We start from the raw sequence: 27582 nt of genomic DNA, 5'->3' as shown, positions 1-27582 counted from the left end.
GTCTATATTAATGACTTAGAAATCCAGATATAGGTCAAAAATCGAGATTGTCCTTTGTTTTTCCTTATATCTCAGCCATTTGTGGACCGATTTTCTCAATTTTATATAGAAACCGAACCAGAACTATAGCATATATACAATCATGTAAGTTATTTGGGGGCTACGGAAAGTTGATTTCAACGGAGAGAGGGATAATATTTCACACAAATACTTCTAAAGATCATAAACCAAGCCAATGAACTACAACAATCATTTGAAAACAGTTATTTTAACTGATTTATTTTTAAAACTCAAAATAAGTGGTAATTTTAGTACTGGAAAATCGTATAAATCGTATAAATACGAGCAGTAAAGCAAAATTATTTAAAAGTAACGGATTTAAAACCATTCCGAACGAAATGTGTGAATTTTAATAATGGAATTAAAATAAATTCACAATTTAAATATAAATTTGTGCAACATACCTGCATGACAATATCTCTCACACACACAAATATTAACCTCGTTTGAATATACATATATGAAATAGGTATTTTAAAGAATCTTGATTGGTTTTTGATTGATGTCAATAACGTCTTCTGTTTCTGTCTTGAAAATGTTATGGTTGTTATTTGCTATTATAATTACATTTCTAAATTTTGCTGGTAAATAATTCCAATAAATATTTGTCTAAAAAGTAAAACAATAAAAAAATATAATGAAAAAATGGAAATTATATATAAAATAAAATAGCATTTAAAATGTACTAGGGAAACGAAAGACAAAAGCATAGAGAATTATACATAGAGACGAGACACTCCGTTTTGTCAAACAAAAATAAAACACAAAAATTTTCGATACAACAACAAAATACATTGACTAACATGTATTTTGTTGATGCAAGAGTTAGGTTTTTGGCAATCACGTCTCGTCTCTATGTTACCCTATGGCTAAATGTTTCGTTAAACAAATATTTGCCATTACATTATAATTAAAAAGATTTCTGGAAGCAGACTTAAGAAAATTTCATATTAAACAAATATTCAATGACCGAGGCATTTTTTTTACTATTATATTAAATATATACAGCCCAATTATATGATAGTTGATATCAAAGCGTTAATTTGTGTCGTCAAACGTTAATGCAAATTGTTGGCAGTGGCCCCGCAAATTTATGCAAACACCAAACATCATTCAATTCACTGTTTCAAAAGTTTGCAGGACATTGCATCAATTATTACATATACGAACGCGTCCATACTTTGCGATCTAAATTCTGTAATTTCTGATAGACATACAAAATAAAGTACTACATATCGTTACCTTAATATAGAAATTTCTTAACCTTTTTTTTTTGTAAACCCAGATTTTCGTTTATTTCGAGAAATGGTCCGCTCATATATCAGCCAAAAAAATCTCGACTTAAAAAAAAAACACGAGTTAGGCCATTCTATATTAAGGTAACGATATGTTTATCTATAATGCCAATATTTTGATTATATATTTTTAAACAAATAGTTAAGCTTTTTATGAAACATACTTACCTATATCGTTCTTCTTCTATGAAATTTTTTATTAATTCCTAAGTTTTTTGTTGTTATTGAAACCACTTCTTTATTTGACAATTGGTTTATGTAGCAGCTGTCATCCAAACTCTACTTATGTGTCATTTTAACTAAAAATCTTGCATTCCTTCTTGAATTAGTATTTGTAATTGTGTAATTTTTGATATTTGCTGACTTATGTGTCATTTTAACTAAAAATCTTGCATACCTTCTTGAATTAGTATTTGTAATTGTGTAATTTTTGATATTTGCTGAATATTTATTAACGTATACGTATAGAAAACAAAAACAAACTTAGTTTTAATAATAATAGGACAAAAAATACATATTTTGTAGTGTATAAAATAAAACATAGAATTTAGTTCGGTTTATTTAACTTGGCATTTTTGTAGTTGTAAGTAATAAATTTTTGAAATTCACCCATCGTAACAATTTTAGCGTTTTAAAGCAATTTAGTTCTGTTTATTTAACTTGGCATTGCTGTAGTTGTAGTAATAAGTTTTTCAAATTCGCACACTGAATTTCATTGGTACAACCGATTGTAGCGGCGGCAACAATTTTAGCTGCTACTTTACGTTTTAAAGCAATTGCTTCAACTTTTTTGGAGAGCTAAAAAAAATTAAAATTTTTTAATGATAACGAAAAAAATTGGATGAAATTTCATTTTAGTAAAACAAATTTCGATGATACTTTTTTAGAGGACAAAATTTGTTTGACATTTTTTTTAGAGAAATTAATTTTTTTTTTTATTTGAAGAAAAATAATTTTGTTGAAATTTTTTAGAAAAAAATTTTAATAATTTATAAAAGCAAAAAAATTTTATTTTTTTTAGAGAAAAAGATTAATATTATTTAAAAACAAAAAAAAAAATGATCTTTTTTAGAAGAAAAAATAATTTTAATATTTTTTTAAAACAAAAAAAATTAATATTTTTTTAAACAAAAAATTTGAATATTTTATAAAATTTTTTTTTAGAGAAAAAAAATTTGAGAAAAAAATTTAGTTTTTAAAAAAAGTTTAATTTATGACAAAAAAATGTTTTGATGAAAAAAAATTCGGGTTAAAAAATATTTTTCTAGATTTTGACCCATTGTAGGTCCAACTTATCTACATCGTTGCAATGGACTTTGAAATATCTATCATTAGATATCCATATTGTCTATATTAATGACTTAGTAATCCATATATAGATCAAAAATAGGTCAAAAATCGAGGTAAGGTAAATAGCAAACTTATCGAAAGCATGTCTGACAGAATTATTGAAGATTTGGATCCCGAAGATATCTGGGGTCTTCAGAAAATTGATTTCAACAGATAGACGGACATGGCTTAATGGACTCCGCTATCTATAAGCATCCAGAATATATATACTTTATAAGGTCGGAAATGAAAAATGTAGAAATTACAAACGGAATGACAAACTTATATATACCCTTCTCACGAAGGTGCAGGGTATAAAAAGAAAAACATTTGGCTGAAAATTTATTAGTGAAAAAGTATTGGTAAAAAAAAAACAAAAAATAACTTACCGTATAAGCTCTTTTAATGATATTATGCGGCATGCCAGCCAATTTGGCTGCATTGAAGCCATAGGATTTTGGACAAGCGCCAGTTGAATACTTATACAAGAACGTAACAGTTTCTTGGGTAGGATCGTCACAATCCTCATTTTCCACCATGCAGGCCTGAAACGAAAATAGTGTTTAACAAGATAACATAAATTTAGTTTGAACTATTTTGATCTCCCCATCCTACCATATGACCCAAAGTAATGCGTTCGTCTTTGTGAAAGAAATCTATGAGATTATGATAATGAGTAGAGAATAAAGATCTGCATTTAAGATCGGCCAAAAAGTTGACAACAGAAGCAGCTATGGCAGTGCCATCATAAGTAGCAGTACCGCGTCCTTTAAATCAAAAATAATAACAAAATAATTTAAAATTGTGGCTTTACTAAATAAAATAAATAATAAATTTACCCAATTCATCTAGCAATACCAAACTATTGGCTGTGGCATGTTTCAAAATCAATGAAGTTTCATTTAATTCTACCAAAAATGTAGAATGTCCCGATAAAATATCATCTTGAGCTCCCAGGCGGGTAAATATGCGATCTACCAAGGATAGACGGCAGGACTGAGCCGGTACATGAGCACCTATTTGAGCCATTACCGCCAATAGGCCTACCTGACGCATTAGCGTACTTTTACCACCCATATTGGGACCGGTAAGTATGGAGAGAGGTGGTGTGTCGTTACAGCCCAAAATCACACCATTTGGTATGTAGGTGTCGGCTGAAACACAGGGATGATATCCATCTTCTATTTCTATAAAAGCCTGTTCGCCCACTGCAACATCTTCCACTTGTGGTATGCATATCACTTGCTGAGTTCTAGCATATTCCGCTAAAGAGGCCAATACATCCAAATGGGCCACACAGTCAACACATTGTTTCCATAAGTCATAGTGTTGCGAGAATTTCTCAAATATACGTCTAGCTAAATCTTTTAACACGTTATTGCGTTCTAATTCAGCCATTTGCATTTTTTTAAGGAAATTCTGTAAGAAATAAAATCAAAAGATGCTCTAATTTTCCTTCGATTTTATTTGTCATACCCTGGTCTCCTCTGTGGTAAATTTACGCGTAGGTTTTGCTCCTTTCTTCTGGCCCTCTAAGGAATATTTACTGTCTGCCTTGCGGGCATGAGACTCTGGTACCTCCAGCTGAAAACGTTTTTTATCTGCGCCAAAGTAGGTTATACGACAGCCGAAATATTTCTCTTGATCCACCAAATAGTCCTGTAATTGCTGATTGATTTTTTGGATTTTTGCTTCAGCTGTATCATAATCTTCATCGACCCCACTTTCTGGTGCAATAACACCAGTTTCGGAAGCTTTGTTATGATCAAATGCTTGCTGTAAAGTTTTTTTTTATATAGCTTTTGTTGTTCTTAAAAAAGGACAATAGTGAAACTTACCTTAAAGAAATTGAGTTCTTTAGTTAAGTCTGGAAATATGCCGCCTTTGTTTTTATGTTGTGTTAAACGTGTGATTAATTTTGAGCCAGCTTGTTCAAACATAGTAGGAATATTTATTAAAGAATCAAATCCTTTGAGTATGGATATAAAGTTCTGAAATTTATAAAGTGTTGTTGTAATTCTTTCTTGATGAAAAAGCACTTTTTAATGGGAAAAAACTTTTTTTTGTAGAAAAGTAAGATTTTTTGTGAAAAAAAAAAAACATTTGAAATTACCTGCATTTTCTTTTTATTGTAAGATTTCTCTTCAAAAAATATAGCTCGACCATCTGGATGATTTTCCTGCACGATTTTACTGCCAAAATGATGAATCTGGGCCAAATGTCTTTCAAAATCCGGCAAAGGAGCCAATAAAGCTCTAGCGTCTTGTAGCATAGAAGGATTATTAAGAAAGTCTGTTACGGCTTGCTGTCTTTCTTTAATGGTGGTTAAAACACACGAAGGAGCACACAACCAATAGTGCAGCAAACGTTTACCAAACTTTGTGCAGCACTGATCCAAAGTCGACTGTAAAGAATGTTCTTCGCCGGTAATGCGTAAATTCATTAAGGTGGTGGCATCTAAGACCATGTGAGCTCTTTGATTAGAGGCAGCTTTGGTGGGAATTTCAAACATAGCCAATGTATCGGGTGGCTGGTAGAGATGATAACGGGCCATGGGTAATACTTTTTCGGCTACATGGCATTTCTTCATGTAGTTGATGCATAAACCTAAAGCTTTCAAAACTAGTTTAGCATTGGCATGTGGCGTTAAGCCCAAATGATCAGATTCTGCTTGCATGGTTTTCAAAACCATGGGCCAATTATCTGCATTTCCTCCGCCATAATACTGTTCGGCCAACTCTTTTAAGGTTTTCTCCGCTGTACTTTGTAATGATCCCGCATTGGGCATAAATTCCTTAGGAACACTACTTAATACCGTACGCATTATTTCTTGTGTTTTCTCCTGTATATTAGATTTTTCCAATACCACTAAAACGGGCATATTATGAGACAGCAGTGTATGTATGCGAGAACAATTTTTATCGTCCTCAAATTCACCCAAATAACAGTCACCTATGGAAGTGTCTATAAAACAAATGCCATAATTACTGCAGCCCCCAGAATTTGACAACTGCTGTTCCACTATAGCCAACATATAGTTGGGTTGATGATTGGGAGTGATTTGGCATTGACTGCCAAATACTTGTGTTCCTCGACTAGTAATTTGGCAAATTTCTCTACGCACCACTTTATCAAATTTGGTGGGCTTAATACGTTTACATCTTTCCGTCATCATGTCGGGCGTTTCAGTTTGTTCAACTCTAGCCACTTTGTAGCCCCTTTCTACCAATACCGAGGCCATTTTGTCAAAGGATATCTCTGGGAAACCCGAGTGAGCAAATTCGCCTCGCATGTAGGTAAAGCCTAGTTCACTTACACCAACATCGGCATCCATGTGATAAAATTCATAGAATTTGCCCACTTTAAAGAACAAAACGCAATCAAAACTTTCGGATTTTAGGTCCCACCATTGGCGAACACCCTGAGATATGAAATAATAAATGTATGAACAAGATTTTTTTTCTTTGTAAAACACTTACCGGTGACAAAGAGTCCAAAAACTTTGGAGGTACATACAAAGTAGATGGATCATAATCTGGATGATCTGGTCTACGTCCCTTTTTATCTTTAATTTTATCGGGTTTTAAAAACTCCAGCTTCTGATGGGGCCATATCACTGGCTCATCTAAATTGGAAGTTGTAACCTCTTCACATTTTTCCTCTAGCTTTTTGGAAGTTTTGGCATTATTGCCAGATTGTAATTGTTCTAGCTTCTCCATAAAACTGCCGGCAGTAAGGGTATTATCCAATTTTGTTTTCTTGGATTTAGGTTCAATGTTAGTCTGCTATTAATAATTAACTTTTAACAAAAATTCATTATTTAAAGAAAAGAAAGAACTCACATGTTTCTTTTTGTTATCTGGAGAAGATTCCGGTGATGATTTAGGTACATTCTTAGACTTCTATTAAAAAAGAAAGAATTAACAAAAATTCATTATTAATAGAAAAGAAATAACTCACATGTTTCTTCTTGATATCTGGAGAAGTTTCCGGTGAAGATTCCTTTGTATCCCCTTCATCTGCCGAGGGCATTTCCTCATCTTTACTGGGCTCATAGTCACTATCATCTTTATCTTTTTTCTGCTGTTTCTCCTCCATTTCTTCCTCATCGGAGTCTTGCAGCACTAAACGCCTTCTCTTTTTGGTAACTGCCCCAACCTCTTCATCATCTGAATCCTGTATTTTATTTTGTTGTAATAATTTTTCCTTTGGGGATGCTACTTTATTTTGTTTATTCAATAAATTTTCTTTTATTTCATGGTCATTCTGTTGTTCCTTGCTAACGGTGGAGGTTGAGTTGGTTGCAGGAATTTTCTTTTTTTCTAAAGTCGCCGGCGATTTAGAAAAATAATTAAATAAGTTATTCTTGGGTGAAGACACACTTTTGGAGCCAAAACTGGAGTTAAGTTTTTTGGACATTTTCGCTAGAAATATTTAACGCGTTGTATTTCCGTGCTAATTTGTTTTGACTGGCAAAAAATCTGAAAATAAAATCGATAATGCCAAGGTATATTAATTATATACCTTGGATAATGCGGAATTTTTGGCGCCTTCTACCAGTGTTACCACATTAATGTTTTCCTTTTTTTTGCAAGTTTTTTTGACAAGACGAATTCAATTCAGATGACGTTAAAATGCCAGCTGACTGTTTTCCTTTGTTTTTTCACTTCTAACTGTCAAAGTTTGTTTACATTTCTTTGTTAATTTAAATACATATTTATATGTATAATGTTTTTGTTGCTTTTAAGAATAAAATTAAAACAGTGGAAATAGTGAATAAGTATTAAAGCACGTTAAAGTATTAAACAATTTTTATATATATAAAAATATAAACCAAATAAGTTGCTATAGCAATTAAAAATTAAAACTTCAGCAAAAAGTCGATAGTTCGATTGTCATAGAACCCAACGACTTAAGATGAGCAAATTTTGGCGGCGGCGGATTTTAAAATTTATCGGCGGCTCGGCTCAGTTGTTCAGCGCAGGTTTCTGATATAAACGTTTTGTTTACAAGATTAATTTTTCCGAAAATTTGTTTATTTTTCCAAGAAAATTAATTAAAACTTCAACATGTCTTTGGCTGATGAACTTTTGGCCGATTTGGAAGAAGATAATGAAGTCGATGATGATTTGCCTATGGAGGAAACAGCCGAAGAGGCTGCACAAGCTGAAGAAATTGCCGAGAAATTACTTAAACCAAGTATTAATCTCATGGAAGTGGATGTTAAGGTGCAGTCAATAAGAGAACTATGTAAATTACGCGATTCCGATAGATTGCAGTACATATTAAAACAAATTGAACATTATGCCCAAAGACAGCGTACATCGGCTGAAATGTTGGGTAGTGTAGAATCTGATCCGGAGTATTGTCTTATAGTGGAGGCCAATGCCATAGCGGTGGATATTGATAATGAAATATGTAAGTTTGCAAATAGATGTGTAGATAACCGAAAAGGATAATATTTGTAAATTCTGTTTAAAATTATTATTTTTCCAGCTATTATCCATAAATTTGGCAAGGACAAGTATCAAAAACGTTTTCCCGAACTCGATTCCTTGATAGTGGGCGAAATTGAGTATTTATTGGCTGTTAAAGAATTGGGCAATGATTTGGAACAAGTGAAAAATAATGAGAAACTACAGGCCATTTTAACACAAGCCACTATTATGATTGTGTCCGTAACAGCATCCACTACACAGGGGTAAGAATCAAAAATTATTAAATATGAATAAGAAATTACTAAGATTTTTTGCTTTAGTTCATTGTTAACACCCTCGGAAAAGGCCCAAATTGATGAGGCCTGTGAAATGGCCATAGAATTGAATAATTTCAAAACCAAAATCTATGAATATGTAGAAAGTCGCATGACCTTTATAGCCCCTAATCTATCAATGATAGTGGGTAAGTTGTTTTTTCGTTTAATTCGAATTGCCTTTTTGAATTGTTTTTTGTAACATTATTTTAAAGGAGCCTCTACAGCAGCCAAGTTATTGGGCATTGCCGGAGGCTTAACAAAATTATCCAAAATGCCCGCCTGTAACGTACAAGTTTTGGGCTCCCAAAAGAAAACTTTAGCCGGCTTCTCAAAAACTCAAATGCTGCCTCATACCGGTTACGTTTTCTTTTCACAAATTGTACAAGACACAGCGCCAGTAAGTTTTTTTTTTTTAATGAGGTTAAACATAATGGAATAATCTTATTGGACCTTGTTGCTTTTGTTTAGGATTTAAGACGTAAAGCTGCTCGCTTGGTGGCAGCCAAGGCTGTGTTAGCTGCCCGTGTTGATGCCTGCCATGAAAGTGTGCACGGTGAAATTGGTTTGAAATTCAAAGAGGATATAGAAAAGAAATTGGATAAATTGCAAGAACCACCGCCAGTGAAATTCATTAAACCTTTGCCCAAACCCATAGAAGGCAGCAAAAAGAAAAGAGGTGGCAAGAGAGTAAGAAAAATGAAAGAGCGTTATGCTTTGACGGAATTCCGCAAACAGGCCAATAGAATGAACTTTGGAGATGTAAGTTGTTTAACAAATTTGGTGAAGGGTATTTAAGATTCGGCTCTGGCGAATGTAGCACTCTTACATGTCAATAAATATTATATTATTTCCTTTTATTTCAATTCAACAGATTGAGGAAGATGCTTATCAAGATGACTTGGGCTATTCACGTGGCACCATAGGCAAAACGGGCACGGGACGCATACGTTTGCCCCAGGTGGACGAAAAGACTAAAGTACGAATTAGCAAAACATTGCAAAAGAATTTACAAAAACAACAGGTTTATGGTGGCAGTACTACAGTAAAACGTCAAATTTCTGGCACAGCCTCCAGCGTGGCCTTTACGCCCTTACAAGGTTTGGAAATTGTCAATCCCCAGGCCGCCGAAAAGACACAAACCGAAATGAATGCCAAATATTTCTCAAATACTTCGGGCTTTTTATCTGTAGGAAAAAGAACAACTTAAAACTTCGCATTAATTTAAAAAAAACACACTTTATTGCAAAAAAAAAAAGTCTTAAAATAAAATTTTCTTAATTAAAACCTTAATTTTGTGGGGCAAAAATATTTAGAGATTTCAAGGTTTACTTAAATACAAAAGAGATTATTATTAACATTAAGGAATGCCAGGCTTTTCGAAAGCAATTGTAGTCAAGTTTATTATAAGCGAGGAGTAATTAAAATCAATTTTATTTTGTTAGCTTTAAAAGGAATTGTTAGAGGAAAAGGTGTAGAGTTTTGCAATTGTAGAAGAGAACAGCACCTTTGGTATAGTTGTAATTAAATATAGCTGTTAACTTAGCTTGCCTATCTCGAGTTTTCTTAGAGCTTCCCAGGAATTGTTAAGAAATACCGCTATTATGCCAGCTACGGTAAAAACGCCACCAATAATCGAACAACAATTGGTGGCAAAATGGCCAAAGGATCTAGAAAATGTGGAATATACGTTTTAGTAATTGTTTTAACAAGTATAGGGCATATCTAAACAACATACCTTTGCTGTTCTTCATATTTCACCATAAGAGGTGACAATTCGTAGGAGAAAAATATTCCCGGCATGCCACGTTCTTTTGTGCTTAGATCCTTGCGATAACGTGTTACGGAAAATTGATTTGTATAGATGGGAGCTTCTTCATTGGCCTTCGTATAGACAGTGGGTATAATCTTCAAATAGTAATTAAACATTTCCGATTTTGATTCTGGAAAAAAATTAAAAAAAATAAGTCAGTAACATATGTATATTATAACCGGAAATAATAAAACGAAATCAACTTTAAAATAAATAAAAATAACTGGAATATCTAAATTATGATATTTAATTTAAAAAAATCATTTATTTGTGCAGTTAAATTTATCAAAAACAGGGAATCTTCTTTAAATCATGTTTTCCCACTGATTTTTATCATAAAATAACTACTGTATACTATTGTGAATGATTCCTAATAAATTTGACATATAGATGGCGCTTTGGCATTACACACATGACATGTTGACAAATACACTTTTTGTTATAACGACAACTCTACTCATTAATAACACAAAAAAGAATTATAGAAAAAGAAGAATTATTAAACACGAAATTTTTCAACAATTTAACGAAATTACCAAAAAAATTGCATTTGTGCAAAAACATCAACAAAAACTATTTTTATTTTATTAAATTATTAAAAAAGGATAAATTAAATAAATATGCCTATGCCCAGCAGTGCATTTGGTCAGCAAGGACCCACATGTTTTGAGAAAATGAAAACTGGCTTTACCATTGGCTTTTGTGTGGGCATGGCCAGTGGTGCTCTATTTGGTGGATTTTCTGCTTTAAGGTATGTAATAAACAAACAAAAGCTATTTATACATAAATTTTAGCATAAATAGCAAAAGACCGGCATCCGGCATTACATAATGTTTGGAAAGTAACATCTAGAATGTACTTTTTTTATTTTTTCTTTTACAGATACGGTTTGAGAGGCCGGGAATTGATTAACAATGTTGGCAAAGTTATGTTGCAAGGTGGCGGCACTTTTGGCACCTTTATGGCCATTGGTACTGGCATACGTTGTTAAATTAGTTGTGGTCTGATAGTAAGCAGATATTTACCACATTTTGGCAAGATTTTCTTTAGCGTTTAATTCAAAAATTTCCCTCTTAGTAGCAACTACTTGTTAAGTTTACTTATTAATTACAAATTATAACATTATTATAAAACAAAACTAAAATAAATGACAAAATCTGAAATCACTTACCTTCTGTTTCCACTTTTACGCCATCTAAAGGATGGGTTTTGGCAAATTCGATTTTATCGCCGAATGAGAGATGATTTATGGTGTGGGACAATCTAACATCGGCTATTTGGAAATCATGTATGTGAAACTGGCGTATGGAGAAGCTGCTACCAGGTGCAATGTGAAAACTACCAGCCATCTGTGAATAAGGGAAACATTTTTGTAAAAACAAGTAATAGAGCAGCTATATTCGGCTGTGCCGAATCTTATACACCCTCCACCAAAGTAATATTTAAGATAAATATTGAAAAAAAATTGTGTTTGGTGAAAAAAAATTAGAGTAAAAAAATATTTTTCCCAATTTTTACCCGTTGTCTGTCCGAATTTCTAAGTCCTAGGAATGGTCTTTAAAATTTCTAACATTATATATCCATATTATCTATGTTAATGACAAATAGGTAAAAAACATCGGGGTAGTCGTGTTTTTTTGCTTATATTTCAGAAATTTGTGGGCCGAAACCGAAAAATGATAATAGCGGATATATAGATATATCTATCATGTACGCATGTATGTTATTTGGGCCTTCGGGAAGTTAATTTCAACAGACAGAAATAGCTAAATCGACTCCGCTATCTATAACGATTTAGAATATATATGGGATAGGAATTAAATAATTTAGAAATTACCACTGATGGTGAATGGTATAATAAGGTTTAAATATAAGTTTTTGTTTAAGCCAAACAATTATTTTCTATAACTGAAGCCGTTTTCAGATTTTTATGTTATTAATTACTGACCTATTGCATTAGGTAATATGAACAATGTACATTATTTTGCTATTTTGTATTGCATTTTCACTAAATCAAAGTTTATTTAGTTTTTATATAGCTTTATAATATCATCTTATTTTAATGAAAGCAATAAAAGTTTAAGATCATAAAGATTGATAAGGAATAATAAAAAAAAAATTCCAAAATGTTTGAGGTTAGAGAGAATTTCTGTTCGATTAAATAAATGTTTCAATAAAATTAACTTACATTTTTTCAAATAAAGTTTGCGGTTAAACTGATAAGGCAATTAATACAAATATGCAATAATATTGTAAAAAAAACAATAAAAGCTTTCTTTCTACGCCCCCAAAACAAATAAGCATAATTAAAAATCATAAATCACTCACCCTATTAACTTCTAAATGACCCTGCACACGACAACCTTCCTTAAAAGCATCCAAATCCGACCTTTTAAATTGATCCTTACACTGTTCAATTTTATCCAATTGAACATTCCATTTTTTCAGACGATACGCTTCCAAAACAGACTCACAGGTATTGCAGCAGCTAAAAAAACAAAATAAAATTCATTATAAAACTACAATTTAACAAAATTTACTTTTCAAACTTACTGCGTACTATTATTTTCTGCACCATAACAACTGCCACAAGTAGTATTTTTGTTGGAGGGTGAAACGGCCACAATTTCCTTAATTGGGTCGACTTCTTTCATGGGATTACCCTGCAAATCCAAACGATGCTTGAATATATCATGATCAACTCTTAAATGTTGATCGCCCGATGAATCCATAGCATCCAAAGATAAATAATTACATGCTAAATTATGTAAAGTTATGTCTAAGTTGATTCTTAGCTTATGACCACGAGTGGTGTCCACAAATAGTTCTTCGCTAAGATTTGGGGTCATGTAGGCCATAAATTCCAAACATATCAATATAGTCACAATACTGGTACTAATAATGGTCACTAAAATATATGTAAATCATTTCACTTTATTAATAACATCATATAACATTAATTAATAACATACCGGCCGCCCCAGAAACCGTTCTGACGCTAAAATCTTCCAAGGTACGGGGATAGGCATCTAAACGTCTTAAAGCATCAGCTATTTTCATGTTGTTTATAGAAATACTTTACACTAACAATAGTTTAGGTTTATTTTTATAACTATTAACTTGTTTAAATTAAATAAACATTTTTTTGTTAAGCCTAAGAAAATTCTGTATGTTGTCTCTGTTTTTTTTTGCACTTGGTTTTTTTTTTTTGTTAAATGACAACGTAAACAAAATATTTGACATTTAGAAAAAAAAAATAAGTGACATTTGCTTTTGTGTGCGTGAGTTTAGGCATTACTTTTAAGTGCTGCCGAGTTTTGAATAACTTTTACGTGTATATTTTGGTTTATGAAAAACCGCTATAATTAACTAGCAAAAAATAGTAAATTTGTTTTTTGAGATCAAAATTTTAGCGATAAATAGTTAAATTATTTGAAAGCTTTATGAACTAGTTTTAGAATCGGTATTATTTTATATTAAATTGTAGCCAAGATTTATCCCAAATGACATTTTTACTGGAATTCAAGAATAGTCAAGCAATTGAATTATATTTATGTTACATTTTTTAAATTTTTATACTTTCATAATAACACATATGATATATATAATAAGCTATCACCAATGTGGTTACATATAATTCTTAATATGTTAAATTTCGTATTCTTTTAGTATTTCAGTTCATAGCATATTTCTGACAGCCGGCTTTGAGCCGCCGCTGAACTATTTTTGAGTCAACCGCCGCCGTTGATTTTAGCCGGCGGAAGTCTGTGGTTTGTTGTTGATTTCGTGTTTTTCGACAGCAAAACATTTTATTCGTTAAATAAAAGTCGTCCAGACCAGTTCGTGGGAAGACAACGTTACAGAAAAATAAGAACCGTAATAATTATTAAAGATATTGTGAAATTAAAATCCAAGTTTACACTTTAAAAGGAAAATAGATAAAAAATATTATAAAAAAATTAAAATATAATTTGTGGTAAACGAGAACATATAAAAAAGCTATAAACAAAAACTACTACGCAATTTGTTAATTAATTTACATGGAATAAAGCTATTTTTTTGTAAGCAAAACAACATAATAAACGAGTGGTTATAAAAAAATAGAAAAAAACGAACGAATAGACGTTAACGAGTTTTAAAATTTTATATTTGTCTTAAAAAAAATCAAAATTTTTTTCAACAAAATGTCTGCTACTCCACCAAAAATGAATGAAGATCTGCTGGGCGGTAAGTTGTTTAGTATGTTTTTCCATTTTTTTTATATTAATGGGTATTTAACTTTAAGCTAAAATGTAAAAATATATAAAAAAGAAGTCGGCCATATTTGTTTTTAGTATTTCTTTACCAAACCCCAACATCTTTTTTTTTGCAGCTGGCTTTGTTTACAATGCCAGCTTTTGTTTTTGTATTCTTCTTCATGTTGTCGTTATTATTTTTTTTATTGTTTTTTTGCTACAAAATATTCTTTTGTTTTGCTACGTCTTTTTGATATTTATTTTATATGTATGAAAGTGTGTGTGTTATGTGTATACATATTTTTTTGTGTTTGTACTTGTTGTTTGTGGAATTTTGAAAATTTCATGTTTATTTGTTTCTTGTTTTTGTTTTCATTGAGTAAGCTTTGTTGTTTTTATTTTGTTTCTTTCTTTATTAAGTTTTCTTAATAAAAATAAAAACAAACAAGACAAAAACAAGTCTTTTAGAAAAAAATGTCAGTATATATGACTGTGTTGGTGTAATACATGTAAAAATTACTTATCATACGATTTTAATGTAAGGTTACCAAGTGTTTTGAATTATTAACTCTTTAAAAATAAAGAAATTGGAAGGGGCGTAATTAACCGGTTGCTGACAATACATTAACCCTTGAACCGGAATTAATAAATTGTATCTATGCATTTTTTGTACCTATGTTAAATAATTTTATAAATTACTTCGCGCATGTTTGGGGATTAAAAAAACACAATTCATCCCCATTTTGTTTACACTTTTAGGGGTGGAAGCCGATATTTTGATATTTTTACGTACCAAACAAACATCACGTACTCAAAAATTCATTCCCCCTTGTTTTCATTATTAACACGCCATGTTTGTTATTGTATTTATCATGATAATAAATAAAATATACCGACATACTTTAAAAAAATTACGATTCAATTTATGCATAAAATTAATAGACCTTAACAATTATTAAAAAAATTAAACAACAAAAACATTTCAAAAGTCAGTTATTTTCAAAAAAATTATTGATAATTTATACCTACATATTTTTGTTTTTTACTAATTCCGTTTATCATGTTTTTGTTTCCAAACTTCTGCGCATTATATTATTTATATTTGATGTGTATTGTAATCAAAATAAAATATCTAAAAATAGCAACAAGCATGTTTTTTTTTTATTGTTTATATTTAGCTTTGTTATTGTTTTCATTTTGAGTATAAAAATTTGTAGGCCCACAATGAGTATTGAAATTTATTTGACGTCACTGGAAAACAAAGAAGTTTATAAAATTCTTTGTTTACCCCCACTTTTTCCAGTATAAAAAGATTACAATTGTTTCAAAAGCATGGCTAAAATTGCGTCTTTTGTGGTAAAGGAAATAAATTTTATGTACAAATAATAAATTTATCAAGTTGGCTACAACTAGCTCTTATCGTTAATTATTAGAATAAACTCATATAACTACGCAAACCAAATGCGGTTAATGACTTTATAAATAACTAATAAAAATAATTTACAACACACAAATTGTACAAAAACGTAAAAAAATAAATTTTAACCAGCTTTACTGACTTTATAATAGAACTTATTTTAATAAACTATTACTAAGTTTTAAAATATGTACATAGTATTTAATTAATAGAGAGTGAACGTAAATTTTTCCACGTTTCCAAATAAATTTCATATGAAATCTCTCAGTTACATTCAAATTGTACCTAGGTATATAGTAAACTTTTGCCTACGTGCTTTTTCCTGAGTTTACTTTTTAGTCTTCCTCATCAGTGTTCTGTTTTGATGTTCTATTGCAATCTAAAGTGTTAATAAACTTTGCAATTTTCTTTACCTCTCTCTCTCTCATTGATTGCTTTCAATATTTAAAATTTCCACCTAAAATGACGTCTTGCCTTCAGACACGTTGTTTAAATATTGTTTAATATATAGGAGAGATAGAAAATTTCGTAAATAAATACAAAATATAACAACAACAAACTGATTTTTCAATAATTCCTATGACTCAAATTAATATTAATAAGTACATAATTTAACGGAAAAATAAATAAATTTAATAAAACAAATAAATATTTAACAAAGAAAATTTATCAAAATAAATTTATTTTCAAGAAATTACGTTTTGAAAATATATTTTAAATTTTAATTCAATAAAAAAACATAAATATGTACTTTGTTCTTCAATACTACATTCATATTCAAACAAATTTTGTAGGGAAATTAGAAAATCCATTGAAGTTTTTTTGCAAACTAATTTTTGTTGTCATTTATTTGAAAAGAATTAAAAAATGATTGGAAATTTCTAGAAACTTTGGCTAGCATTTGTATAAATAAATGTTTACTTCCTTTATATTTCTGGAAATTCGCAAAAATTGTCTTGAATTGGGGGTTTTTCCACTTTACACTTGCTCGATGGTTTAGAGCAGGTAATAAAGCAATTTTGACTAATTTCCAAAAACACATACATAATTTATTGTGACAGGCGGCTAAAGACATTTGAACTATGACACCTACATTTCACATAAACACCCATAACGTATTTGGTTTGTCACGCACTTTAAGAGTCAAAAACCACCTCTGGTTTTTTGTAATAACAATTTAGAAATATAAATAGGCATTTACTTAGGACACAAGAAAAAATGGGATTTGTTTACTGTGTGTGTGTGTTTTCTGTTCAAAACTCAATTAACACAAAACTCCTTTTTTAAAAATAGAAATTTCAGGCAGGTAGTTTTGAAATAGCAAGTGAGAGAACAATTTCAAGGAATTTCGGGTCATAAAACAAGTTATGATAAATTATTTCAATTGTAAAGAAAGTTATTTAAAACCAAGGTCAGTTTTTTTTAAAACCAATTTAAATATTTGAACACAGCTTGATATTATTTAATGGGTATTAGATATTTTACTTTCCATTTAATTTGTTTTCATTAGGCGCTGTTGAACATTAAGTTAGTAACTTATTTACATTGTACATATATTTACTTGCCTTTAATTATCAATTGAATTATTTTTTCTTTATTATCAAATCATTTACGCTTATTTAAGCATTTTGTTTGTATATTATATATTACATGTTTGTAAGTAATGGTTATTTCTTATCAATTATTATACGTCTGCTTATATTTCTTTAGCAATTATATTTATTTTACGTTTTCTGTTGTCTTCGACGTAGACAAACAAATTATCAATTCAATTTATTTTCAATATGGAGGTTAGACAGGTTTTTTTTTCTATCTATAATATGATGCTGTGTAAATATGCATTTTACTAATTACAGTGATAGGAAAAAGGTTTTAAAAATAATTGATAACAAATACTGGTAGTTTTTTAGTTATTTTAAAAGAAATTCTCGAAATTTCTCGACTAATATTTCCCGGGAAAACATTCCTGGGGTGAAGCAACACTAAAAACTATTCGAAATTATATTTCTAATCAAATTTGCTTTTATACAAACATTTTTTACATCACTGTAGCTATTTAATTCCATCACGTTTTTTAAATTTATATTTTAGTTTTTCATAATCAATTCCCATATTTATAGATAGTGGAGTCGTTATAGGCATGTCCGTCTGTATGTTTAAATCAACTTTTCGAAGCCCCCAAATACCTTACATACATGATTAATTCATCAATATATTTACTATATTCACGTTTAGGTTGCTATTTAAATTCGGGGAAAAACGGCCAACAAATGACAGATATGTATACACAAATAAGCAAACTACCACGACTAGCTCGATTTTTAACCTTTTTTGATATATGTATATCTGGATTACTAATTCATTAACGTACACAATAGTCTAGATAATAATAGATATTTGAAAGATCTTTCCAATGACGTATATAATGCCATAAATTTGAAAATGTGTCAAAATCGGGGAAAATATTTTTTAACCCGAATTTTCTTTTTCAATAATTTTTTTATCAACATTATTTTTTATAATAAATTGTTTTCAAATTAAAAAAAAATTGTTTTTATATAATTTTTTTTTTAACCAAAAATTATTTTTTAAATTTTTTTCTGAACATTTTTTTCAATGTTTTACTTAGGGTATATAAGATTACACACAGCCAAACGTAGGCTCTCTTACTGTTTTTTTTCTATCTTGATTTGAAATGTGAAAATTTAATATGTATAGGGAATTTTTCTAATAACAAAATCACATGTAATAATTAAAAAAAAAATGCAATTTATCTGCTATACATCTTATGTTTTTTCATGTCAGGCAAACTTTGTAATACGTGCTATAAAACATGAACTCTCACTTTACCAAATGTTTAAAGAAATTGGTTTGCAAGATGTTTGAAAATTTCAATTCACACTGCAATTAAATGTCTGTTTTTCATCATGTAGTAATATTTTACAAATAAGGGGGTTATTGTGTTTAAAATAAACATTTTTTAAAAAAGGCAATATTTTTTTTAAATTTATTTTATTGTTTTTTTTTTCGTAAAATTTTTATAGTTGTTGTAGCAGACGTAGTATTAATACCATGATTCATTTATTTCATTCACTAAATTGAGTAGAAACAATAAATACTTGTGTAGTGCATTATATTTGTTTATATTTGCCGCGTCACAGTGATTGTTATAAGTGCTTTTGGAAGCAATTGACTTAATATGGCTCGCCGTCATTTGCTTTACATGTTGTCTTTAATTTCTTTTTTTTTTAAGCGTACATTAAACTTATCTATACCACTGTTTTATTTATTTATTTAAACGGTTAGCAGTCTCGGTATATTTATGGATGGCTGTATGTGTAAATATATATTTATTTTAAATCATAAAATAATATTGCGACGCAGTTTTCTTTTCTGTGTTTGAATGTGTATCTGCTTTTTTCTACTCAAACACTAATATTTATTTAAAGTTGAGTCTCTGCTGCATGGACAAAAAGACTATTGACACCATTTGTTTAATAGTTTAAAAATTTTTTTTATGTTGTTTAAATTTATTTTGTTAAATAAACACATTACTTTAAAGGTTCTTTCTTTCTAACCGACCCCCTATTTGTTGTTATAATTATCAATCTTTTTGATTATTTGATAACTGTAATTTTTTAACATTTTATTGCTGTTGGCAACCCTTTGTTTAACTATTTGTTTTGTTGTTCTTTTTATTGCTTTGTTTTGTTTGACACTATTACCCCCACCCCCTATTACTTGTTATTATTATCGCTCTTTGATTATTTGATAACTGTAATTTTTTTTTTTGACAATTGATAACACTTTTGTTTTTGTTTACATCGTAAGAAACCTTGTTGTTGTTGGTTTATTACTGAGATAACATTGTTATTATCATATTATTTGTTGGTATCATTTGTATTTAACAAATTTTTGAAGCACGCGTTTAACCTACTCGAAATTTGTTAATTACTTTTATGTATATATTTATATTTTGTTTATGTTTTTATTTGGAAGTTTGTTTTTTGGTCTTATCATTGTTTTGGTTATGCTCTGTTGTTATCAATGTATGCCAAATAATGTATTGATTAACTAAACCACCTTGTAGATTGTATGTAGGTATATGAAGGGAAATTAAAACAAGTTTTATTCAACAAACAATTCATAAATTTGTAGTAAGTAAAGTAAATAAAATGTTAAAAACTATTTATAATAACCAAGAAAAATTTATGTTGAATAGTTTGAAAACTGTGTGTAGGGATTTCAGAACTTTATTTTTCAGTTTGAAAATTCTCGAAAGTATAAATAGTATAATAAATTTTAAAGAGTTTTCAAACAGTATATTACGACAGATTACGACTATGGTATTTTAATGTTTTTTTTTTAATATTTTCCCATTAAACTTTAAACATTTTTCCTATATGTATTTGAAATTATCTTTTTATAAAGAAATCTTAAAAATTTACATGCTCCAGCCCAAAAGAAAGGCATCTGTTACAGTATTGCTGTAATTTAATTGCAATTTGTTGCAGTCCAATCCACCATGGCCATACACACTTGTCATATTCAGGCATACAAATTTACTACACACATGTGGCTATAGCTCCCTTGATAGTTTCTTTCAAAGCTGTGTTATTTATTTATTACAATATTGTTTGTACAAGTAAATATTTACAAATACTATGTATCAAGTATTTATTTATATGGAAAAACTACATTTTAATGTCAACTGCATATTAAAATGTAGTAGATTTCATGGTAAGTAGTTTTTTGTATAACTTATAGTGGGTACAAATGCAATTGGAAAACAAAACACGAGAAAAATTTTATATTTAATTTCATTCAAGAGAAAGATTTCCTTAAAATGTTATTAATTTATTATATTTGATTACTATAATCACTGCGAAAAGCAAAGTATTGAACAAAATTTACTCCCTGATTTGCATTCTTTGTATAGCCTTCATCACCATGAGTGGCTGGCTATAAGTTTGTCATTCCGTTTGTAATTTCTAGATTTCATTTGCTATCTCATAAAGACATTTCAGACTATTTTTCTGTATGTTGAAATCAACTTTCCTAAGTCCCCACATAATTTACATACATGATTTATAAATCAATATATCCGCTATGGTCCCGGTTCGGTTGCTATTTAAATTCGGTAAATTTGCTCAACAAATTACTGAGAATTCATGTGTTTATGATCTATAATACTCAGTCAGAAAAACAAAATATTCATTTTACTTCCTTCTTTTTAAAACGAATTTTATATACTTTATTATAAAGCCAAAAAATGAGCTGAAATTTTAAAAAATATTTCTGAAATTGCTATTATAAACAAAGAAAAATATATAATATTTAATTAACAATAATTTTTAATGCTTTTAAGTTAGGTGCAAGGAACTCTATACAAATTAAATACACAACAAACAATAAATTCACATTAAGTGTTTGACCTAAATAAATGTATCAGTGGCCGTATATAATATTTTAACAATTAGACAACAAAAACAAACATATTGTTTAAACAAAAAAATAATTGCAATTTAAACCACAAAAACAGAACACAAATATCACGTAGTGTTTTGAAGAGCAAGAGCAAAGTTTTAAGTAATAAATTAAATTATTTATAATTACAAATAAATAATTTTAAAAACTAATTTTATGAAATTTAATTAAAATTTGTATATAAAAAACCCTTTGTTCTAAATTTGTCATAAAATTTACTTTACAATAAGTAAATAAATTATGTATTCAAATTTAAATTTCTAAAATAATCTCAAAGATATTTATGATTTTTTTTTTTAATTTTGCTAGAAATTTTCACAAACATTTCCTTATTTCTTAAAAATTTAAAGAAAATTTTCAAATTACTTGCATTAAATTAAGTAAATAAATGATTTTACAAAATTTTATCACAGGATTTCACAAAAATTTCTATATTTCTTATAAAATTTATATTTTTGACATTGTAATTTTCTTTAAATTAAATTTCAAACATAAATATTTTGTAATATTACAGCATTTATATATTATTTTTATTTAAAGGGATTTGTATGTACATATTTATTCTATTTAACTTGTCATTCATTGTCTAAAAATGCGAAATTTTTTATTATTATTTTTTTTTTAAGAGTCCAATAAAATTTATTTTATTCATCTCTCTCATTACATTACATACTATGTACTGAGTGTATACGCTCTGACGCATTTAATTTTTCATTTCTTTAGCTATTTTTATAGATAAACTAGAAAACACAACTAAATATATAAATACAAATGCAAATACACATGCGAAAGCAAAATAAAGCAAATAAAACAAATCAAATATAAAAGAAATTTAAATATTTCCAAGTTAAATTGAATTTTAAAAGGAAATTAAACGATATGTTTAAGTAATAAGGCACAATAACAAAGAAAAATTGTAAAACGTTAAAAACTAAATCTCTGTTGACAGCCCTTATTCCTTGTGCTATAATAATCTTCAAAAAGTTTGTCAGGAGAAGGATAATTAGTGTTATTTCATCGTTACCCCCTGTCTAGACTTGACAAATATTTATCATAACAATAAATGATGTTTGTTGTCAAGAAAAAGTTGTCTGTGCAACAAAGCACTAACAATTTTGTCATAACGAAGCAATAATTTATTATTATTATTTATTATTATTATTATTTATTTAGTAGTATTTTAAATACTTTATCTTATAACTATATAACATTTGATTAAAATTATTTTAGATTTTTATAGGCTCTGATATACATTATTTTTCACAAAAAATACACAATTTCTTTTAAATATATTAATGTTTCGTTCATTTTTTACATCACTTGGTAATAAGTTGAATAACTGTAATCCTTTGTAGAATAGGCATCTCTTCAAGGCATTATTTGTGGCTTTATGTATCCTAAAATCGCTGGCATTTCGCAGATTGTATGGTTGTACTTCATTGACATATGTTAGTTGTTCTGTTAAATATCCTGGAGCACTTCCTATCTTCATTTTATATATAAAAGTTAATGTATTTAGTTGGAGTCTTTGTCTGATGTTTAGCCATTTTAGTGTTTCTAGCATAAATTGAATTGATGTAAACCTATTGCATTTAATTATAGTTCTCATAGCTTTATTTTGTAGTTTCTGTAGTCTCTCTATTTGTGTATTTGTGCAGCATGTGTACAAGATTGTTGAACCGAATTCAAAATGTGGTTTGATTATTGTATTATATATATTTATAGCAGTTATTGTCGATATTTTGCTTCTTATTCTCCTAAAAAAACCAATCTTTTTTCCAATCTTTTTACAAATATATTCTATATGATCTTTTAAGTTAATGTTTTTATCTATTATAAAACCTAAGTATTTTATCTTATCCACTTTCTCTATTATTTTATTATTAATTTTAAAAATTGTATTACTGTTCATGTTTATTTCCATTATTTTCGTCTTATTTTCGTTTAGTTTTAATTTATTCATTTTCAACCAGGTGTTTATATTTAATATGTCTTGCATTAGATTGTTTTGGCATTGTATATCATTTTCGGATTCATTAAAAATTAGAGTATCGTCCGCGTATAGCACTATTTCACATCTGTTAAGTACGTTTGGCATATCATTTATGTAAATAATAAATAGTAGAGCTCCTAGGATCGATCCCTGTGGAACCCCATATTCATTATTTATTTCGTTCGATTTAATATTGTTTACTTTCGTTATTTGCTTTCTGTTGGTTAAATATGATTCAAACCAACTCAGTTCTTTATCTTCTATTCCGTATTTGTAAAGTTTTAGCACTAGAATGTTTCTATCTATAGTCTCAAAAGCTCTTTTAAAATCGAGAAAAATTGCCATAATTTTGTGGTTTTTGTTAATATTTTTCCATCTATTTATCACATAATTCACTGATGTTTCACACGAAAAACTTCTTCTAAACCCGGATTGATATTTTGATAATATATTATTTTTTTCTAAGTAATCTTCTAGTTGTATCTTAACAGTTTTTTCCAGAATTTTTTCACATAGTTTTAATACTAATAAATGGAGATTATGCCTGATATTTTTATCTTGACAACCATTATGACGTTTATTATGATACAAATTTATCAGGTATAGGTGGTAACCCTCAAAAATTTACTGCTCAGACAACTTTGTCTTGACAACAAACAAACGTCATTAATTGTTATGATAAATATTTGTCAAGTGTAGACATGCAGTAATTTTCTAGTAAGAGAACATCAAAATATGTATTTTTTAACATATTTGCAATCTTTTATGGATACCTACCAAATAATATTTGAAAACATAAGAAAAAAATATAAATCTTTTTTACTTTTCGATAAGTTTTTATTAATATTATTAATTAAATCAAAATAAAAGCTTACAATTTGAAAAAAAAAAAAAAGAAATTGATGTTGGGTATACAAGCTTCGCACAGCCGAATATAACACTCCTACTTGTTATAATTAATTGCTTTTTGATCTCATTTTACTAATTCATTGAGAGTTAAATTGTAGGCATTTTCTCTAGATGTTTCTTTTTATATTTCATTACTTTTAATTAAAAAGAAAATTCAAATTAAAGAATTTCAAATATTTTATTTTTGAAATTCTTTGATTTTGAAAAGGAAATAAATGTCTGAAGAAAGAAACACCCACATCATTAAAGCCGGCAGGCAATAACAAGCACAATATTTATAGCTTATTTTATATCTATCATCATTTGTTTTAAATTATGAATGAATTGATTGTGACGGAAAGAAAATTGAAAATACTATTGTAATAACAACAATAACAGGAAATGGAAAATTGTGTTTTTCCTAAAGAATAAAGGCAGATTTACGTTTTATCAAAATTAATATGAACAAAAACAAAAAAAACTATTTGTTTATTAGTATTCTATAGTATTTGTTGGTTTCTCAAGTCATGGCCATTTAACATTAATATTCTAAATGATAAAATAATATTCAGTTTGTTTTGTTTGTTGTTGGTTTAACAAAGAAAGTGATTTTGTTTTCAGAAATTTTACTTTTTGCGTCTTTAATCTTTAAAGTCAGTTAGTTAATGTTTAATATTTTTCGCACATTTATTTAAAGAAAAAAAAGAAAATATTATTTTTGGTGCAGCTAAAAACGAAAACAAAGAATTATAAATGATAAAGGACTTCGACACTGACGCCACCTCCATCTGTTGCAGTCGTGGGAAGTGGCATTTATTATTTGTTTTTTTTCTTTTTACAAAACCCAACACGTTCTTTGTGTATTTACTTGTTTAATGATTTTTTTAAAGTATTTTTAGAAATACGTATCATTTTTATACGATACACCTTAAGTAAAGAGATTTTGTCATACCCTAAGTAAAAACAGTGATCAAATCCATTATATGGATTTTCAAACAAAAAAAAAAAAGAAATTTTTTTTAGAAAATAATCTTTGAGGTTTTTTTCATTAACTTGTCTGCCTTATTTGTGTACTTGGGGTCCTGTGTCGTTACCATCGGCCGTCTTACAAATGTTCTTCCATGACTGTATTTAGATTCAAACTAAAAGAGAACATTCTTTCTGTCTCGATCAGTTTATTCTCCTCGTTTTAGTATACTTTCCATACTTTTTATTTTAATATAATTTTCAAATTGTAGTTAGCATAATATTCGTTTTTACCTTATTTTCTTTAAAAAACAAATATTTTTTTTAATACATTTCAATACCGCCATAAAATAAAAATTATATTCAAGGTGTATGACCGTTAAATAGCTTTTTTTTTATCAGTTTCTTTATAAATACTTTGTTTTATTATTATTATTGCTTAATATTATATACATACATATATGAATATTGTTATTAATTTCACTTTTTTTTATTTTGGGTTTGTTATTGTACATTTTTAGAATCTTGGATTGAATTAAGTACAGCTGCTACAATGGCCGGTGTTAAGAGTCCGGATAGAATTACACCATTGCCCTTTGCAAATGGTGAAGAATATCTGCGCTTGTTGAGAGAGGCCCAAAGAGAATCGAATCAATCAAGTCGTGTCGTTTCATTGGCCAGCTCCCGACGTGATACACCCAGAGACAGGTGGGTTATATTTCTTAATATGTATTGTTATTATTTACAAAATAAAAAGGCTTAATTTAGATGTATTAAAAAAAAAATAAATCATTAAAAAGTCATTAAAAAATTGTGTAATAAATTTTTAATTTTTATTTTATTTCTAGTCCCAAATCTCCTCCCAATAGTCCAAATACCGAATTATGTGCTGAGGATGAATTAAAACATGTTTATATAAATTATTGGAATAAGACTGGCGAAACACAAAAAGACACCGATTGGTTAGATGAATGGAACAGTCGACCAGATCAACAGCCACCTAAGTAAGTTTTTTTTGTTTGTAAATACTTACTTTTTATTATAACTAATTTTAAAATAATTTTTGTTATAGAGATTGGAAATTTGAACATCCACAAAATCAACAGAAAAAGAAAACCGCTGGTTATTCCATACGCCTAACTAGATTGGGCAAGAATTCATTGTTCTCACGTGAAATTTTATATTCCCTTATACTGTCGAATGTATTGTCATTGCTATTGGGCGCTGGTTTAGGGTAAGTGTTGTGATTACCTTAAAAATTTGTTTAATTTTTTTTTTTTTTTTTATTAATTTCCTTTTAATTTTTAAGGTTATGGCTTAGCAAACGTGGTATTCTATTTACTAGAGTGGTTATCGACTGAAGTGTTTTCTCCATCATTCTTGTTCTTCTAAACGATCTATTTATAAAGTGTGATTTATAAAAACCAACCTATTTCTTTTTTTTACATTTATCTATATACAAAAACAATGTAATATTTTTTTCTATTCTATTGCTTTCAAAACATTTTACACAAAAAAAAAATATGGGCTCAGGTTGAAAAAATACTAAAATTGAATTCCTTTTATTTTACAAAAAAAATCATCCATCGTTCATGTTGTGTTTTTAAAAATTCGTTCATCCTTCATTAATTATTTTTGTTTTTAAACTGTCATTTGTATTTCTTTATATAAAAAAGAAAATAATGCAAATTTAAAAAAAAAACCGTTGACGAATTCACCGCCATCACATTTTTATAGAAGTCCGTAGAGTTTTTTTGTTGTAGTTATTAAGTAAAAACTCCCCTAAGGAGTTTACTTTTTCAATATTTCTTACCTTGAAAAGCTTTTTAACTTCTTTGTCTTTGAAAAAAAACCTTCTAATTTTTTTTTATATATACATGCATATATTAAATATTAATATAAGAAATACGTATAATTTTTTTGTAATGAATTGTAATACAAAAAGAAAAGAAGCAAAATGAAAATAAACGTACATTTTTTTTCTAATTTTAATTTATGTAAACACTTTACAAAATATACATAATACATACCCTTTTATATATACATATACATATTTTAAATATAGACTTCATTTTTATTAAACATAATTTTAAACTATTTAATACATCAAATTAAAATAAAAGAAAAATTGATTTGAATTCAAAAAAAAAACCTAAAAAAAACGCGTAAAATTTATATGAAAAACAAATATAAAAATAATAAAAAAAACACCATACAAATATTTAAATTGAGGGGAATTTTTTATTTAATGGGATAAATTTAAACTAATGAATGTTTTGTTTCAGTCAAAACAACTAAGAATATATTTTCGGAATAAATTGAAGCTATGAGCAATTATGGACAGTTG

General features: G+C 28.6%; 5 protein-coding genes across 7 annotated transcripts; 3 read left to right on the top strand and 2 right to left on the bottom strand.

The window, feature by feature from the left end:
- Positions 1–1790: 1790 nt before the first annotated feature.
- Msh6 (DNA mismatch repair protein Msh6) lies at positions 1791–7233 on the bottom strand. Of its 2 annotated transcripts, none has more exons than XM_065505309.1 (10): positions 6645–7233; positions 6527–6586; positions 6164–6469; positions 4798–6105; positions 4523–4675; positions 4161–4460; positions 3524–4103; positions 3300–3451; positions 3074–3229; positions 1791–2153 (listed from the first exon to the last, which is right to left on the bottom strand). In XM_065505309.1, the coding sequence occupies exons 1-10, from the start codon at positions 7101–7103 to the stop codon at positions 2007–2009; spliced, it is 3621 nt and encodes a 1206-aa protein (XP_065361381.1). In that variant the 5' UTR covers positions 7104–7233; the 3' UTR covers positions 1791–2006. The 2 variants fall into 2 exon arrangements, with proteins under 2 accessions (XP_065361381.1, XP_065361382.1); XM_065505310.1 differs by having other exon boundaries at positions 6164–6466.
- Positions 7234–7738: 505 nt separating this feature from the next.
- On the top strand, positions 7739–9729 carry Prp31 (pre-mRNA processing factor 31). The gene is made up of 6 exons (XM_065502864.1): positions 7739–8102; positions 8181–8385; positions 8443–8585; positions 8652–8836; positions 8908–9198; positions 9311–9729. Exons 1-6 carry the CDS (start codon positions 7754–7756, stop codon positions 9644–9646), a joined length of 1509 nt encoding a protein of 502 aa, XP_065358936.1. The 5' UTR covers positions 7739–7753; the 3' UTR covers positions 9647–9729.
- LOC135953154 (endoplasmic reticulum-Golgi intermediate compartment protein 3) lies at positions 9650–13403 on the bottom strand. Its single transcript, XM_065502865.1, has 6 exons — positions 13222–13403; positions 12803–13157; positions 12578–12737; positions 11421–11598; positions 10175–10379; positions 9650–10106 (listed from the first exon to the last, which is right to left on the bottom strand). Exons 1-6 carry the CDS (start codon positions 13307–13309, stop codon positions 9974–9976), a joined length of 1119 nt encoding a protein of 372 aa, XP_065358937.1. The 5' UTR covers positions 13310–13403; the 3' UTR covers positions 9650–9973.
- Positions 10784–11415, top strand: LOC135953155 (reactive oxygen species modulator 1). The gene is made up of 2 exons (XM_065502866.1): positions 10784–11000; positions 11132–11415. Exons 1-2 carry the CDS (start codon positions 10870–10872, stop codon positions 11238–11240), a joined length of 240 nt encoding a protein of 79 aa, XP_065358938.1. The 5' UTR covers positions 10784–10869; the 3' UTR covers positions 11241–11415.
- Positions 13404–14077: 674 nt separating the features above from the next.
- On the top strand, positions 14078–27462 carry BNIP3 (BCL2 interacting protein 3). 2 transcript variants are annotated; one of them, XM_065504494.1, is made up of 5 exons: positions 14078–14476; positions 25757–25943; positions 26084–26239; positions 26308–26469; positions 26545–27462. In XM_065504494.1, exons 1-5 carry the CDS (start codon positions 14434–14436, stop codon positions 26594–26596), a joined length of 600 nt encoding a protein of 199 aa, XP_065360566.1. In that variant the 5' UTR covers positions 14078–14433; the 3' UTR covers positions 26597–27462. The 2 variants fall into 2 exon arrangements, with proteins under 2 accessions (XP_065360566.1, XP_065360565.1); XM_065504493.1 differs by having other exon boundaries at positions 14078–14488.
- Positions 27463–27582: the final 120 nt, after the last annotated feature.

Source organism: Calliphora vicina, chromosome 3 (assembly GCF_958450345.1).
Source record: "Calliphora vicina chromosome 3, idCalVici1.1, whole genome shotgun sequence".
NCBI classification, from domain to species: Eukaryota; Metazoa; Arthropoda; class Insecta; order Diptera; family Calliphoridae; genus Calliphora; species Calliphora vicina.
The sequence above is the reverse complement of the archived record's forward strand: the minus strand, read 5'-3'. Positions and strand labels throughout refer to the sequence as shown.